At 41.8% G+C, this 15,965-nt stretch overlaps 1 protein-coding gene across 1 annotated transcript in view; it reads left to right on the top strand.

The window, feature by feature from the left end:
• Nucleotides 1-15,965, top strand: part of RAB8A (RAB8A, member RAS oncogene family) — a 102,997-nt gene that overhangs the window by 11,627 nt on the left and 75,405 nt on the right. Inside the window, exon 2 of the mRNA XM_073546402.1 lies at nucleotides 14,459-14,519. Within this exon, the coding sequence (XP_073402503.1) occupies nucleotides 14,459-14,519 (61 nt within the window). The remainder of the gene's footprint in view (nucleotides 1-14,458; nucleotides 14,520-15,965) is intronic.

The raw sequence follows: 15,965 nt of genomic DNA on the forward strand, positions 1-15,965 counted from the left end.
AAAATATTTATTATATGCTCTTTTGTGATCTTGACTCATTAGCACACCTCTTTTTCTTTTCATTGTGTACTTGTCTTTGGGTGTGTTGTTGGTTGATCCCGCATTTATTAGTAGCGCTTTCAGTTATTTCTAACATCCATTATTTGAAATAAAAAGGGATCCTTACCAATGAGAAGCATGTATTGACAGTCTGCTCTCCTTATCAGAGCTGTGTGATTGTAACTGACAGTACAGCAGAGGCGAACTTTGTCTCATCACAAAACATCTGCAATTGTCCTCTCTGCTGCAGAGCCAGTGTGTGTGTGGATAAGGGTGTGTGCACACGCTGCAGTTTCTGCTGCGGATCCGCAGAGGTTTTGGTCCTGCGGATCCGCAGCAGTTTCTGCTGCGGTGTACAGTACCATAATATCCTATGGGAAATGGAAACCGCAGTGCAGACGGTGCGGATTTTTCTGCGCGGATTTGCTGCTGTTTCTAATCCGCAGAAAGAATTGACATGTCTTTTCTGCGGATTCCGCTGCGGTTTACCATCTCCTCCATTGTAGAGGTGATAAACCGCAGGGCAAAACCGCAGATAAACCGCGGACCTGTGGATTACCTGCGGATTTTGCTAAATCCGCAAGGATCTATCCGCAGCAGAATCCGCAGCATGTGCACGTACCCTAATACAGCAGAACGGTCTCATTACAAACATATCTACAACTGCTTTTGTCATGTCATAGTCCAGTCAGCTATGCAGAAGAGCTGTGATTGATTGTAACTAACACAGTACAGCAGAGCTGAATTATGTGTACTCTCTGCATACCGTAGAATTATGGCGTGTTTGTATGAAATCAATGACGACGTGAGAAATAACGATGTAGGGTAAGTGTCGTTTTACATACAACTCCTCCATGACTCTCAAAATTTAAAAAATATGAAAGTCTTGGCTAAGGCCTGTTCCACATTTCCGGTTTTTGACGTCAGTTGAAATCCGCCAAAGATGTAAAAAACGGATCCGTTTCCGTTTGACAACTAACGGATCTGTTTTTTTGGACGGATCCTCTTCACCCGTCCGAGTTGGGAAATTTAGAGAGAGAGAGAATTTATTTGCTGCCAGAACGGAATTTGGGGTTAAAATCATGTAAGGAAATACTTTCGGACATGCTCCGTATAAAAAGGCGGATCCGTTGTCTGATTCCGTCAATTAACGGTTGCAAACGGATCCGCTGCCCATAGGCGTCCATTATAACCCATGGCGGACAGCGGCGGATCCATTTCTATCCGCTGTTTGGACGCACACAAAAAACGTTTGATGATCCGTCCACTCAAGACAGCGGACGGCCAAAATTATCCGTCAAAAAACGGATGCAACGGATGACCATCTGTCAAAATCTGCCGCAATGCAAAACAATGGGGAAAAAAACGGATCCATCAAAAAACATGGCGGATCCGTTTTTTTTTTTTTTTTTTTTGCAAAACGACGGATTTTGACTGACGTAAAAAAAACGGAAGTGTGAAACAGGCCTAAGAGAAACTTCAGTCACCAATTGCAGCAAGGTGATGTGCCACTACACAGACAACAGTTAATGTATAGTATGGGACTCGGTCAGTAATGCCTAGTTATCAGGAGAGTAGGAACAACAAAAATGCTGAATTTTAAGAAAACCTGCTCCACTGTTGCGATGCCTACTAGAACTGACACGTCAGAGAAGTCTAAAACGAGTAGTGCACTAGTGCAAAACCCACTGTGTTCCACCGATATTCCCACTTCTCTGCTGGTACATATGAAGGTCCCCATGTGCAGTGGGGAATAAAGTATTTAGTCAGCCACCAATTGTGCCAGTTCTCCCACTTAAGATGAGAGAGACCTGTAATTGACATCATAGGTAGACCACAACTATGAGAGTCAAAATGAGAAAACAAATCCAGAAAATCACCTTGTCTGATTTGGCAAGATTTATTTTGCTTATTATGGTGGAAAATAAGTATTTGGTCACCTAAAAACATGCAAGATTTCTGGCTCTCACAGACCTGTAACTTCTTTAACCCCTTTACCCCCAAGGGTGGTTTGCACGTTAAGGACCGGGCCAATTTTTACAATTCTTACCACACTGTCCCTTTATGTGGTGATAAATCTGGAACGCTTCCATGGATCCCGGTGATTCTGACATTGTTTTCTCGTGACATATTGTACTTCATGGCAATGGTAAAATTTCATTCATATAACTTGCGTTTATTTTTGGAAAAAAGACGGAAATTTGGCGAAAATTTTGAAACTTTCACAATTTTCCAACTTTGAATTTTTACGCCCTTAAATCACAGAGATATGGCACACAAAAAACTTAATTTCCCACATGTTTACTTTACATCAGCACAATTTTGGAAAACAAAATATATATATTTTTTGAAAGTTATAAGGGTTAAAAGTTTACCAGCAATTTCTCATTTTTACACCATTTTTTTAGGGACCACATCACATTTGAAGTCACTTTGAGGGGTCTATGTGATAGAAAATACCCAAAAGTGACACCATTCTAAAAACTGCACCCCTGACGGTACTCAAAATCACATTCTCAAGAAGTTTATTAACCCTTCAGGTGCTTCACAGGAATTTTTTGAATGTTTAAAAAAAAAAACAAAAAAAAAACATTTTTTACTTTTTTTTTCACTAAAAAATTACTTCAGGTCCAATTTTTTTTATTTTACCAAGGGTAACAGGAGAAATTGGACTGCAAAAGTTATTGTACAATTTGTCCTGAGTACGCTGATACCTGATATGTCGGGGGGAACCACTGTTTCGGCGCATGGCAGAGCTCGGAAGGGAATGAGCGCCGTTTGACTTTTTCAGCGCAAAATTGGCTGGAATTCAGATCAGACGCCATGTCACGTTTGGAGAGCCCCTGATGTGCCTAAACAGTGGAAACCCCCCACAAATGACACCATATTGGAAACTAGACCCCCCAAGGAACTTATCTAGATATGTGGTGAGAACTTTGAACCCCCAAGGGCTTCACAGAAGTTTATAACATACAGCCGTACAATTAAAAAATCATATTTTTTCCACAAAAATGTTCTTTTCAGTTTTCACCCCCAATTTTTATTTTCCCAAGGGTAACAGGACCCCAAAAGTTACTGTGCAATTTATCCTGAGTACGCTGATACCCCATATGTGGGGGTAAACAACTATTTGGGCGCATGGCAGAGCTTGGAAGGGAAGCAGCACCATTTGACTTTTTTGGCTGGAATTGATATCGGACGCCATGTTACGTTTGGAAAACCCCTGATGTGCCTAAACTGTGGAAACCCCCCACAAGTGACACCATTTTGTGAACTAGACCCCCCCCCCCCCAAAGGAACATATCTAGATGTGTGGTGAGCACTTTGAACCCCCAAGTGCTTCACAGAAGTTTATAACGCCCGGGCGTGAAAATAAAAAAAATCATTTTTTTCCACAAACATGATCTTTTAGTCCCCAATTTTTTAATTTTCCCAAGGGTAACAGGAGAAATTGGACCCCCAAAAGTTGTTGTCTAATTTGTCCTGAGTACGCTAATACCCCATATTTGGGAGAAAACCACTGTATGGGCACACGTCGGGACTCGGAAGGGAAGTAGTGACGGTTTGTAATGCAGACTTTGATTGAATGGTCTGCGGGTGTCATGTCGCGGTTGGAGAGCCCCTGATGTGCCTAAACTGTTGAAACCCCCCACAAGTGACCCCATTTTGGAAACTAGACCCCCCCCCCCAAAAGGAACATATCTAGATGTGTGGTGAGCACTTTGAACCCCCAAGTGCTTCACAGAAGTTTATAACGTAGAGCCATAAAAATAAAAAAAATCATATTTTTTTTCCACAAACATGATCTTTTAGTCCCCAATTTTTTATTTTCCCAAGGGTAACAGGAGAAATTGGACCCCAAAAGTTGTTGTGTAGGCAGATACCCATATGTGGGGGTAAACCACTGTTTGGGCGCATGGCAGAGCTTGGAAGGGAAGGAGCACGGTTTGACTTTTTCAACGCAGAATTGGCTGGAATTGAGATCAGACGCCATGTTGCGTTTGGAGAGCCCCTGATGTGCCTAAACAGTGGAAACCTCCCAATTCTAACTCCAACCCTAACCCCAACACACCCCTAACCCTAATCTCAGCCCTAGCCCTAACCCTAATGGGAATATGGAAATAAATACATTTTTTTTTATTTTATTATTTTTCCCTAACTAAGGGGGTGATAAAGGGGGGTTTGATTTACTATTTATAGCAAGTTTTTATGTTTGGCAGCTGTCACATGCTAAAAGACGCTTTTTATTGTAAAAATAGTTTTTGCATCGCCACATTTTGAGAGCTATAATTTTTCCGAATTTTGACCCACAGAGTCATGTGAGGTCTTATTTTTTGCGGGACGAGTTGACGTTTTTATTGGTCCCATTTTCGGGCACGTGACATTTTTTAATCTTTTTATTCCGATTTTTGGGGCGCAGAATGAACAAAAACCAGCGTTTCAAGAATTTCTTTTGGGGGGGTGCGTTTACACCGTTCCGCGTGTGGTAAAATTGATAAATCGGTTTTATTCTTCGGGTCAGTACGATTACAGCAATACCCCATTTAGGTCTGTTTTTATGTTTTGGCGCTTTTATACAATAAAAACAATTTTATATAAAAAATAATTATTTTTGCATCGCTCTATTCTGTGAGCTGAACTTTATTTTTCGCCGATGACGCTGTATGGCGGCTCATTTTTTGTGGAACAAGATGACGTTTTCAGCGGTACCATGGTTATTTATATACGTCTTTTTTATCGCGTGTTATTGCACTTTTTGTTCAGAGGTATGATGATAAAGCATTGTTTTTTGCTTTGTTTTTTATTATTCTTTACGGGGTTAGCCAAATGGGTTAACTAGTGGGACAGTTTTATAGGGCGGGTCGTTACAGACGCGGCGATACTAAATATGTGTGCCGCTGATCGCTATGACGTACTATCCCGTCCCCGGTCATACGGGCCCGGGTACCGTGGATGGGATAGTTAGTACGCTTGATGTCAGAAAGGGGTTAGAAATCATTCTGTTCTGTTCAGGTCAATATGACCCAAAATGAAATTTGAGACGCTGCAGATTTTTTATTATGCGGATCTGAAACTTGTGATTACCGTAATTGAATTTTCCTCGTTTGAGGGGTTCTTACTATGAGTGTTCTTTTTTTTGTTTATAGTACTTTTTACTACAATCTGATTGTTACACTTGTACCGTTTAGGTCAATATGACCTGATAACATAAACTAATTATTTCTGCCTGCAAAATGTATTTGTTTTCCTATGTACTTCACCTCATTATTCAAAAGGGTGGAGGTTTTACTGTTCTTTCAATTCTGTGAGATAGGACACTGAGCTGTGAATTCACTTATTTACCGATATGTAGCATATAAAATATGCTTTTCTTAAATTATTCAGTTCTGTTCTTTAGATTGTATATTGTAAAGCCATTTTTTTATTACTGTCATGATGTAAGCTTCATTTTTCATTTGTTTATGAACAACCATGTTCACATACAGTTTAATAATGAAATAGGTATTCAAATAAAACACTTACAGTAACTAAAGTCAACCTTTTTAATAGGTCTGGTCATATTGATCCGAAACAGTATAAGTGTATAGTAAATGCAAACAGAACAGCGGAGTTAAGAGGCTCCTCTGTCCTCCACTCACTACCTGTAGTAGTGGTACCTGTTTGAACTTGTTATCAGTATAAAAGACGCCTGTCCACATCCTTAAACAGTCACACTCCAAACTCCACTATGGTGAAGACCAAAGAGCTGTCGACGGACACCAGGAACAAAATTGTAGCCCTGCACCAGGCTGGGAAGACTGACTCTGCAATAGGCAAGCAGCTTGGTGTGATGAAATCAACTGTGGGAGCAATAATATGAAAATGGAAGACATACAAGACCACTGATAATCTCCCTCGATGTGTGGCTCCACGCAAGATCTCACTCTGTGGGGTCTAAATGATCACAAGAACGGTCAGCAAAAATCCCAGAACTACACGGAGGGACCTAATGAATGACCTGCATAGAGCTGGAACCACCGTAAAAAAGGCTACCATCGGTAACACACTACTCCGCCAGGGACACATCCTACAGTGCCAGATGTGTCCCCCTGCTTAAACCAGTACATGTCCGGGCCGGTCTGAAGTTTGATAGAGAGCATTTGGATTATCCAGAAGAGTATTGGGAGAATGCCATATGTCCTGATGAAACCAAAGTAGAGCTGTATGGTAGATACAAAACTCGTTGTGTTTGGAGGAGACAGAATGCTGAGTTGCATCCAAACACCATACCTACTGTGAAGCATGGGGGTGGCAACATCATGCTTTGGGGCTGTTTCTCTGCAAAGGAACCAGGACGACTGATCCGTGTACATGAAAGAATGAATGGGGCCATGTATTGGAAGGAGGTTTTCACTCAAAATCTCACATCAGCAAGGGCATGGAAGATGAAACGTGGATGGGTCTTTCAGCATGATAATGATCCCAAGCACACCGCCAGGGTAACAAAGGAATGGCTTCATAAAAAGCATATGAAGGTCCTGGAGTGGCCTAGCCAGTCTCCAGATCTCAATCCCATAGAAAACCTTTGGAGGGATTTGAAAGTCCGTGTTGCCCAGCGACAGGCCCAAAACATCACTGCTCTAGAGGAGATCTGCATGGAGGAATGGGCCAACATACCACCAACAGTGTGTTTTCCACGGTTAGGAATAGCTCAGTAATTGCTCAGGATTTGACGCAGGTGAAATCTGCACCTGTGGTCACTGGCAGATCACCTGCGTTTTTTATGCATTTTTTCCGCATGCGTTTTTGATGCGTTTTTTCATTGCATGCTTTTTTTTTTTGTCACTTGAAATAAAGTTAATTGAAAGTTGGCTTCTGGGAAGGAAAAACAAAGTTTATTCCTGTTTGCAGATATATGGGGTATGTTCCCACGGTCCGTAAACGCTGCGGGTTGAACGCTGCGTACATCTGCAGCGTCCAACTTGCAGCGTCCAGCTGTTACATCATAGTAGATGGGATTTCAAGAAATCCCATGCTCGCTATGGGTGCACCAATGCCCGAGGATCACCCACAGAGATGGACTTGTGGCTCGTCTTTCCAGACCGCTTCATGTAGTGGAAACGCTCCGTCTCCGCTGCGTAAATTACCGTCAAACCCGCAGCGTTTACTGACCTTGGAAACATACCCTTACAGAAAACGTTTGACCGCTGTCATTTCCAACAAAGGATATATAACAAAATATTGTGATGAACTTTTGTTAATGACCAAATACTTATTTTCCACCATAATTTGCAAAATAAATCTTGCCAAATCAGACAAGGTGATTTTCTGGATTTGTTTTCTCATTTTGACTCTCATAGTTGTGGTCTACCTATGATATCAATTACAGGCCTCTCTCATCTTTTTAAGTGGGAGAACTTGCACAATTGGTGGCTGAATAAATACTTTTTTCCCCACTACATGATCGTGCATAGTGTGTAGGGGTTATAAGGCAGCAGATGAGCTGGTGTGAAAGGCGCCAGTCACTTCCTCAGTAGCTGCAGTGTCAGCAGGAAGTGAAGACTTCTGTATAGATGCAATGTGTAGAGCAAGTGTCTACTTGTAGGGTTACACAGAGAGGATGTGCAGTCCCAATAATGAGGGGCTTGTCTGCACGTGCAGATGGCCCTCCATACACCACCCTTATGTATGCAAACAGATTTTTACGGATTCAGGTCTTGGATTTTTCTTTCAGGTCCATAAAATAATTAGAGTAGCCAAAGGCTTGTAAGAGGAGGAAAGAGCCTATCGCTGGTTCAGCCATGGTGTCGGTATAACAGCAGTACGTCATACACTCCGTGACCGGGAAGATCTCTTGGGTCTTTTACGCAGGGCACGATGTAGAAGAAACAACGGTTTCCTATGGAAAAAACAAAAGTCACAAAGTGCAGAACTTGGTGGATTGCAAGGTCCCAGATGGTGCAGTGTTATGATTGAGTCACCGTAGGAGGCAGACACAAAAATAGAAGCTACGTCCAGAAAACCAGAGAAGTTGGCAACTATCAGATTGCAGACCCCTGAACCTATCAACACAACTAGCAGTAGCCGTGGGGGGTTCCTACGATGCCCTAGACCCCTCGATCACAGCCGGAGCGCTAAATAGCCTAAAGACAGAAAAGGAAATCTAAACTGCCCCAGAGCAGACCCCAAAGTAAAAGGCAGCCCCCAACATATAATGACGGTGAAGCAAGATGAAAAAACACTCACACAGATAGAAAGATAGACGGGGCCCAAGCTTAACTAAACAGAACATGAAAGGAAGGTTGCTGTCTGCAATCTGCCAAAACCCTATCAAAGACATAAGCCAACAAGCTGATATGAAAAAGACCCTGAAGCAGCTAGGCTTCAAAAACTAAATCAGCACTCAGGTATTTTCAGAAGACAGAGCTAAAGGAATTCAGCACACCCCAGCAGGGAATGGCAGAAATCCAGAAAAACAAAGCAAAACAAAGTCAAAGTACGAATGCAAAAAGCCGAGCAGAAAACTTAGCTTTAGAAGAGCAGGAATTCAGACTGGCCTCCAAGGATCCCACAGAGAAATCACCCGCAGGGCAGAAGGGCGTCGGCAGCCTTATATCCAGTCAGTAACTCCACTCAGCCAGTCATCATCATCAGACTCAGGTGTTTGATAATCAGGCTCACTACCTTTCTTTACCAGAAGAGGGAGTTCCTCGGGCCTCGGTAGTGAAGGGGAAAATGAACTCACAACAGTGCAGTGTAAGGAAAGGCCGAAGAAAATTCTCTCTACAGTGGCCTGTAAAAGTATTCACCCATTTTGTTACATTACAACCTGTGTGTACATATTTTTGTAATCTGATTTGTGTGTGATGCATCAGCACTAAATAGTGTAAGTTGGTGAAGTGAGAAAAATATAGGCAAAAATTAAATTTATTGGATCAAATAACTAAAAATTGTCATGTTCATATGTATTCACCCCTTTTGCTATGAAACCCCCCGGTGCAAGCAATTCCATTCATAAGGCTGGAGTCACACTCGCCGTATAAAAAATTGGTCCGAACAGTGATCCGTATGTAATCCGTTTGCAATGCGGTGATGCGATTTCCTCGCATCTAGTAACAGTGTAACATCCGTATGCAATGCAATTTTAACATGAGCTTTTGCATATAGCAGTTCTCTGTATGTAAAAAGTCATGTTAAAATCGCATTGTAATACACAAATGTAAACATAGTTTTAATTTTAAATCCAAATACGGTAATCTTCAAAAAAAAAAAAAATATATATATATATATATATATATTATACACAACAGCGCTCTTTGTAAAAATTAAGAGACCACTTTTAAATGTTCAGTTTGTCTGATATTTCTCTTTATGTCTATGTATATATTTGAGTAAAATGTAAATTGGTCTTTTAGTCTACAAATTTCTGACATGTGTCTGAATTTCTAAGCAATACATTTTGTATTTTTTTTATAAACATTTAGAAACAACAGTAGTAATGTTTTATCTCAGGAAGAGTCCAGAAATCCATATTTTGTGGAGTAACCGTGATTTTAAAAAACAGCTTTCATGCATCTTGCCATGCTTTCCACCAGTCTTTCACTCGGTTTCTGGTGCAAAAAATGTAAGCAGTCCTTTGTTTGATGGCTTGTGACTGTCCATCATCCTCTTGATTACATTCCAGAGGTTTTCAATGGGGTGCAGGTCTGGAGAATGGGCTGCCCCTGACAGGGTTTTGATGTTGTGGTCTCTTAAAGGGAATCTGTCACCCATTTTTTGTGATATGATGTGAAGATATCATTCAATTTAGTGTCACATAAGCATTATAGCAGTACTATCGATACCCCCTGACTCCCCACCTTTGATGCATAAATACCATTTTTAGCTCACCTGCAGTGTATGTAAATCTCCGCGGTCCTGTCCGATGGGTGGGGCCCCGATCTCCCCCCCCCCCCCCCCCCCCCGCTTGTACGTACTGGGATCTGTGAATATCACAGATCCCATAGAGTTGCCGCGCGTGCGCATTCAAATGTCCTCCCACATGTACGTGCCATAGAACGTAATTGCATATGCCAGTTTTTATACTCACCCGGGTGGGCAGTCCGGTCTGATGGGTGTCGCAGGTCCAAGTCCAGCACCTCCCATCTTCATGCGATGTCGTCCTCCTGCTTGCTTCGTGTTGCGCTACAGCACAGGTGTCCTCATCTGCCCTGTTGAGGGCAGAAGCAAAGTACTGCAGTGCGCAGGTGCCAGGGAAGGTCACCGAGGCCCAGCGCCTGCGCACTTAAGTACTTTGCTCTGCCCTCAACAGGGCAGATCAGTACGCCTGTGGAGGAGCGCGGCACAAAGCAAGGAGGATGACAACATCGTATGAAGATGGGAGGCGCCGAACCCGGACCTGCGACAACCATCGGACCTTTCCCCGGGTGAGTATAATAAAACTTTTTCTTTTAGGTTGTACCGGGGGGCTTATCTACAGAATTATAGAAATTCTGTAATGCTGTAGATAAGCCTTGAAAGGCGGTAGCCACATATTATAACTGCAAAATGAGGTGACAGGTTCCCTTTAAGACAAAATCCCCTACGGAATCGCCCACCATGAGGCAGATGGAGACACATCGTACTCTGGCGTCTGCTCCGATAGTATCCATCTTTTTAGGCGTGTCCAGATCTGTGGTTGCCCACACTTGTGCACTAAAAAAGACATTTAAAATGATGGGTCACCACCGGAACAGAAACCAGTCCAAAGTGACTCTATTTGCCTCATAAGTGAGTGGTTTTGTCTGAATTGTGGTTTGGGGGGATATACCCAGGAACCCCTGACTTAAGCGCTCAACAGAGCGCAGGATATATCTGACCTAAACCTTATTCTGATTTTTGGGAGGTAGAATGAACAAATAGACAGCAGAACAAGAATAGTTCTTTCTTTTATTTTTGAACTGCGATAGAAGTGCCACAAAAACAGTTCCCATAAGAAACAATGATGTACTACTCGTCCAGGTCAAAAAGTATTAAATCTTTATTGTAAACAAATAAGAGTGACAATAGTAAATAACAAAAGGTTATTGAAATATCAAAATACTAAGAAAACTACTGTTACGTAAAGGCACACACTCCAAATGGGCACCCCATCAATGAGCGATATATCTAATATCACAAAATATAGATCAATGATTGCACCCCACAGCATAAAAATAAATACTACTACCATTACATATAGTTCACAGGCCACCTAGTTATACAATCTATTAACCTCATATAGGGGCCATATTAACCACAGCCTAAGTAGAATAGAAGTGATAAGGCGGATTTTTTTCTTCGATCCGGTGCGATCACAGCGATACCAGATTTATATTGCGTGGTTTTTTTGTTTGTTTGCTTTTTTTTAAGGTTATGCTGCTATCACACAGCAAAAATGGTCTTTTATAAAAACTACCGTATTTTATGGATTATAAGATGTACTTTCCTTCCCCCAAAATTTGGGGGGGAAAATAGGGTTTGGTTTTATAATGCGTATATACCTTACAGGTACCGTTGCTGCAGGCTGGGATGAAGGAATGCCTGGCGGTGCTGCGCGGAGATCTCCCCTACCGCTTGCGGGGGTCTCCGTTGCTATGGGAGGCTCTGCCGACATTTTGTGAAAGGCCAGAGCCCCCCCGCAGTTCCATGGTTTCCTGTGCGTTGGACTCCGGCAAAATGGCTGCCGGAAGGGAGGCGCATGCACAGATGGAGATCTTGGCACCAAGATATCTGGAGATAAGATCTCAGCACTAAAATCTCATCTCCTGAGATCTTGGTGCCGAGATCTGCCCCCGGCGACCATTTTCCCGGAGTCCACCGCATATGAAACTACGGGGGGGGGGGCTCTGGCCTTTCACAAAATATAGGCAGAGCCCCTCCCGCAGCATCGGGGACACATCGGAACACCTCTTCATCCCAGCCTGCAGACTGCAGCAATACTCCATGCTTGCCTCCTCCATCAGCGACCCTGGGACCCCGCTTCACCACAGCCACCACCCTCGGTAAGCAATAAGACGCATGGATTATAAGAAGCACCACCATTTTCTTAAAAAAAAGGGGTTTTTTTCCCTATTTTTCTCCTCAAAATTTAGGGTGCGTCTTATAATCTGAAAAATATGGTAGTTTTTTCCGTCACTATTCTGAGATCTAACTTTATTTTTTGGCGAACAGCGCTGTATGAGGGCTTATTTTTTGCCGCATGAATTGTAGTCTTTTTTTCATATCATTTTGGGCTGCATAATAATTTTTGATCTTTTTTATTTAGATTTTTCAGATACAGAATAAACAAAAACAAGCAATTCATTGATTTTATTATTTTAATTTCTTTTGCGCCGTTCACCACACGGTAAAAGTGAGAAGGGCGATTTGATCGCCGGGTAGGTACGATTGCTGTGATACCAGATTTGTGTTTTTTATTACTTGCGATTTGTACACACAAAAAATTTTCTCTGAATGAGCCATGTTAGGGCTTTATTTTTACTGGATGGTTTGTTGTACCATTTTTAAAAAATTTTTTAAATTATTAAATTTTAAAATTATATATATATATATATATATATAATAAATTTTATTTTTTACTTTTTCACTTAGTCTTACTATAAGACATATTTTTTTACTTTGATTACTGGTCTGTTACACTGCAGCACTCTTATAGCTGAATCTCACAGGCCATCGTACCTTGGGGTCATTACATTTCCTCAGGTTACCGTGGTAATCATCGGCCCCCTCTATTCTCATCGTGGAGGTTTGATGGTTACAAAACAGGTCTTTTAACTCCCTTTTTAACCACTTTAAATAAGGCTGTCGCAAGTGACAGTGGTATTTAAGGGGTTAATCAGCCACAATCAGTTGGGGTCAATACCACAGGGTGTCAGCTGTTACTCGTCAGGGACAAAGTTGCTGAGATGTACAAGTCTTGTTTGGGTTATTAAAAAAAAAAAAAAAAAAACGTTAAACCATCTAGCAAAAAACTATCCCTAATACAGCTCTTTCGGCAAAAAATCCCAGTCTCTGATAATAACCCACCCACCCGGAAAACCATCAAATCCATTATCCTCAAATGGAGAGAACGTGGTACCACAACATGCCTGCCAGGAGAGGGCTGCCCACCAATACTGTCAGTCTGGGCAAGAAGGGCTTTAATCAGAGAGGCAGCACAAAGGCCAAAGTTATCCCTGAAGGAGCTGCAGAGTTCTGTCCATACCACCACAATAAGACATACACTCCCATGAGGTGGCCGTTATGGAAGAGTGGGTAGAAAACTTTACTTAGGCCTCTTTCACACATCAGTATTTTTGATCAGTATTTCATCAGTATTTGTATGCCAAAACCAGGAGTGTCTCCAAAACAAAGAACAGGAGTCAGTCTTTCAATTATACTTTTTCTCGATAAGTTCCATTCCTGGTTTTGGCATACAAACACTGATGCAAAATACAGACCAAATACTGACGTGTGAATGAGCCTTTACACAATTTGTAAGACGTGTGGGAGACTCCCCAAATGTATGGAGGAAGATGCTGTGGTAAGATGAGACCAAAACTGGACTTTTTGGCCACCATGGTAAACACTATGTCTGGTGCCAAACCAACACAGCTCATCACCCCAAGAATTCCATTCCTACAGTGAAACGTGGTGGCAGCATCAAGCTGTTAGAATGTTTTTTGGCAGCAGAGGCAGGGAAAATGTTCCAAGTTGAGGGGAAGATGGATGGAGCGGAATACAGGGATGTTCTTGAGCACAACCTGTTTTCATTCTGTCAGTGTTATGAGACTGGGGCGGAGGTTCACCTTCCAACAAGACAATGACTCAAAGCATACTGCTAAAGCAACACTCGAGTGGTTTAAGGGGAAATGTGTTGGAGTGGCCTAGTCAAGGCCCAGACCTTAATCCAATTGAGAATTTCTGGTCAGACGTGAAGATGGGCAGAAATCCTAGTGGAAAGCTCATAGAGACTTATCTAAAGTGACTTCCAGCTGTAACTGGCACAAAAGATGGCTTTGCAGAGTACTATAAGGAGGGTGAATACTTATGCACACTGACGTTTTCAGTTATTTTGTCCTATTTGTTGTTTGCTTTACAATAAAAAGAAAATCAAATGTTAACAGTTGTAGGCCTGGCTTTTTACATGAACTGATGCAAACCCTCAAAAAACTGAAATTCCAGGTTGTGAGGCAGAAAAAAAGCCATAGTAATGAATACTTTCGCAAGCCACTGTATATTACAGTTCACTAAAAGAGATCTGCCCGAATCTAAAGGCAGCATGGCTGCATGTTCTTGCTCTAGTGATTAAATGGCACACTACTAGAAAGGAAGAGAAGCTGAATTAGTCACCACAACTTTAGTTCTGATGCTGGACTGTGCCCATGGCCACATCTGAATTAGGGCTCTTTTATTAATATTGTCATTTTTATTTCTACAGGTATTGACTTTAAAATCAGGACAATAGAACTAGATGGCAAAAGAATTAAGCTACAGATATGGTAAGTAACGCCGAAAGTGTCCCAGATCTATGTTGTTCTCCTCTCTTCCCAGTAGTAGCACATAGAGAGCCAGTGGCATTATCATACCAGGCCATTCATATTCACTGTGTTCAGAATAAGAACGAACCAGTTAATCTGAAACTCATCAGTAATATGGAGATGCTTTGAATAAAAAAAAAAGTTTTATATTTTCTAAACAGGAGCTGGTGTTTGCAATGTGATTTGTATTCCTAAATAGGATATTAACCCATGTGTCGTACATGTACTGCTGTCTGGGAGTTGCGTTCCCGCAAACAGCAGTACATGTACGGCGGAACTATCGTGCAGCCTCACGCTGAGTGCCGCGGCAATCAGGGCTGTGGAGTCGGAGTCATGGAGTCGGTGCTCATTTTGGTGGAGTAGGAGTCTAAATCGGTATAAAATGGACCGACTCCTAAAATATATAATAAATTGGGTACAGTAGTTCAATGCAGAATGTGCTGAATTTTTTTTCATAGGAATTTAGGAAAGTTATGAAATGTTCTATAAATGGCTGTTCTATTACTGATCTAAGGCGACATTCACACACAGCGTTTTTGCTGCGTTTTTTGAGGATACGTTTTTCAGCAATTATTTAATGATTGAGCGATTGCTTGAACTAAAACCGTTTCTTATAGATATGGCGAACCCTCAGGTAACCCTACATGAAGGTCAATGGACACAGGTGGCTGAATTGAAGGAAATGTTAATCATCCATTTACCGTGACTAAAAAGTTACAAGCTGAGGATTTATCTCCTGGCATTTTCATAAGGGAGTGGAAGAACTTGCTATTTTGCCTGCCACAAAGAGAAGGTTTAATCGCAGATGGCTTTTCTGCTTCAATGAAATGGAGAGAAACACAGCTATTGGAAAATTAAAATTTTTCTGGCAGCTGTTTATGTGGACCCAAGTCATCGTATACTGCTTGATGATCAACAGCTTACTAAAGGAAAAGAAGCTCTGACTGAGGTAGCAGTTAGGATGAGTGGCCTACAGGAGGACTGCCAGGCGCAAGAGGACTTGGGTCATGACAGTGCTACTGCTGCCATATCTTCATCCTCATCAGATGAGGAGTTTGACTTTGGCAAGTATTTGGATGACATGGTGCAGGAAAAGCGCTGCGCAAGGAAAAAGATTTCACTCCATGTCCTATAGCAAGCAGATTGACCATATTTCAGCAAAATGTTTCACTTGCTCTCAAAGAAATAGAAAAATTCAACCGTTCATCAAAACTGACTGTGCATGAGGCAATTCCTTTATACCCGGAAATTGTTAGAGATGTTGCCCATGTGGTTACGGCTTTGTCTCCAACCCAAGTTAGTGTAGAGAGGTTGTTCTCTAGCCTTAAAATTATTAGGTCAGATTTGAGGTCATCTATGAAGGAGGATCTGATGGAGGCAATTCTATTTCTTAGAACAAATTCATAG

This window comes from Dendrobates tinctorius, unplaced genomic scaffold (genome assembly GCF_039654945.1).
Source record: "Dendrobates tinctorius isolate UK_male_01 unplaced genomic scaffold, ASM3965494v1 ptg000011l, whole genome shotgun sequence".
NCBI lineage: Eukaryota > Metazoa > Chordata > Amphibia > Anura > Dendrobatidae > Dendrobates > Dendrobates tinctorius.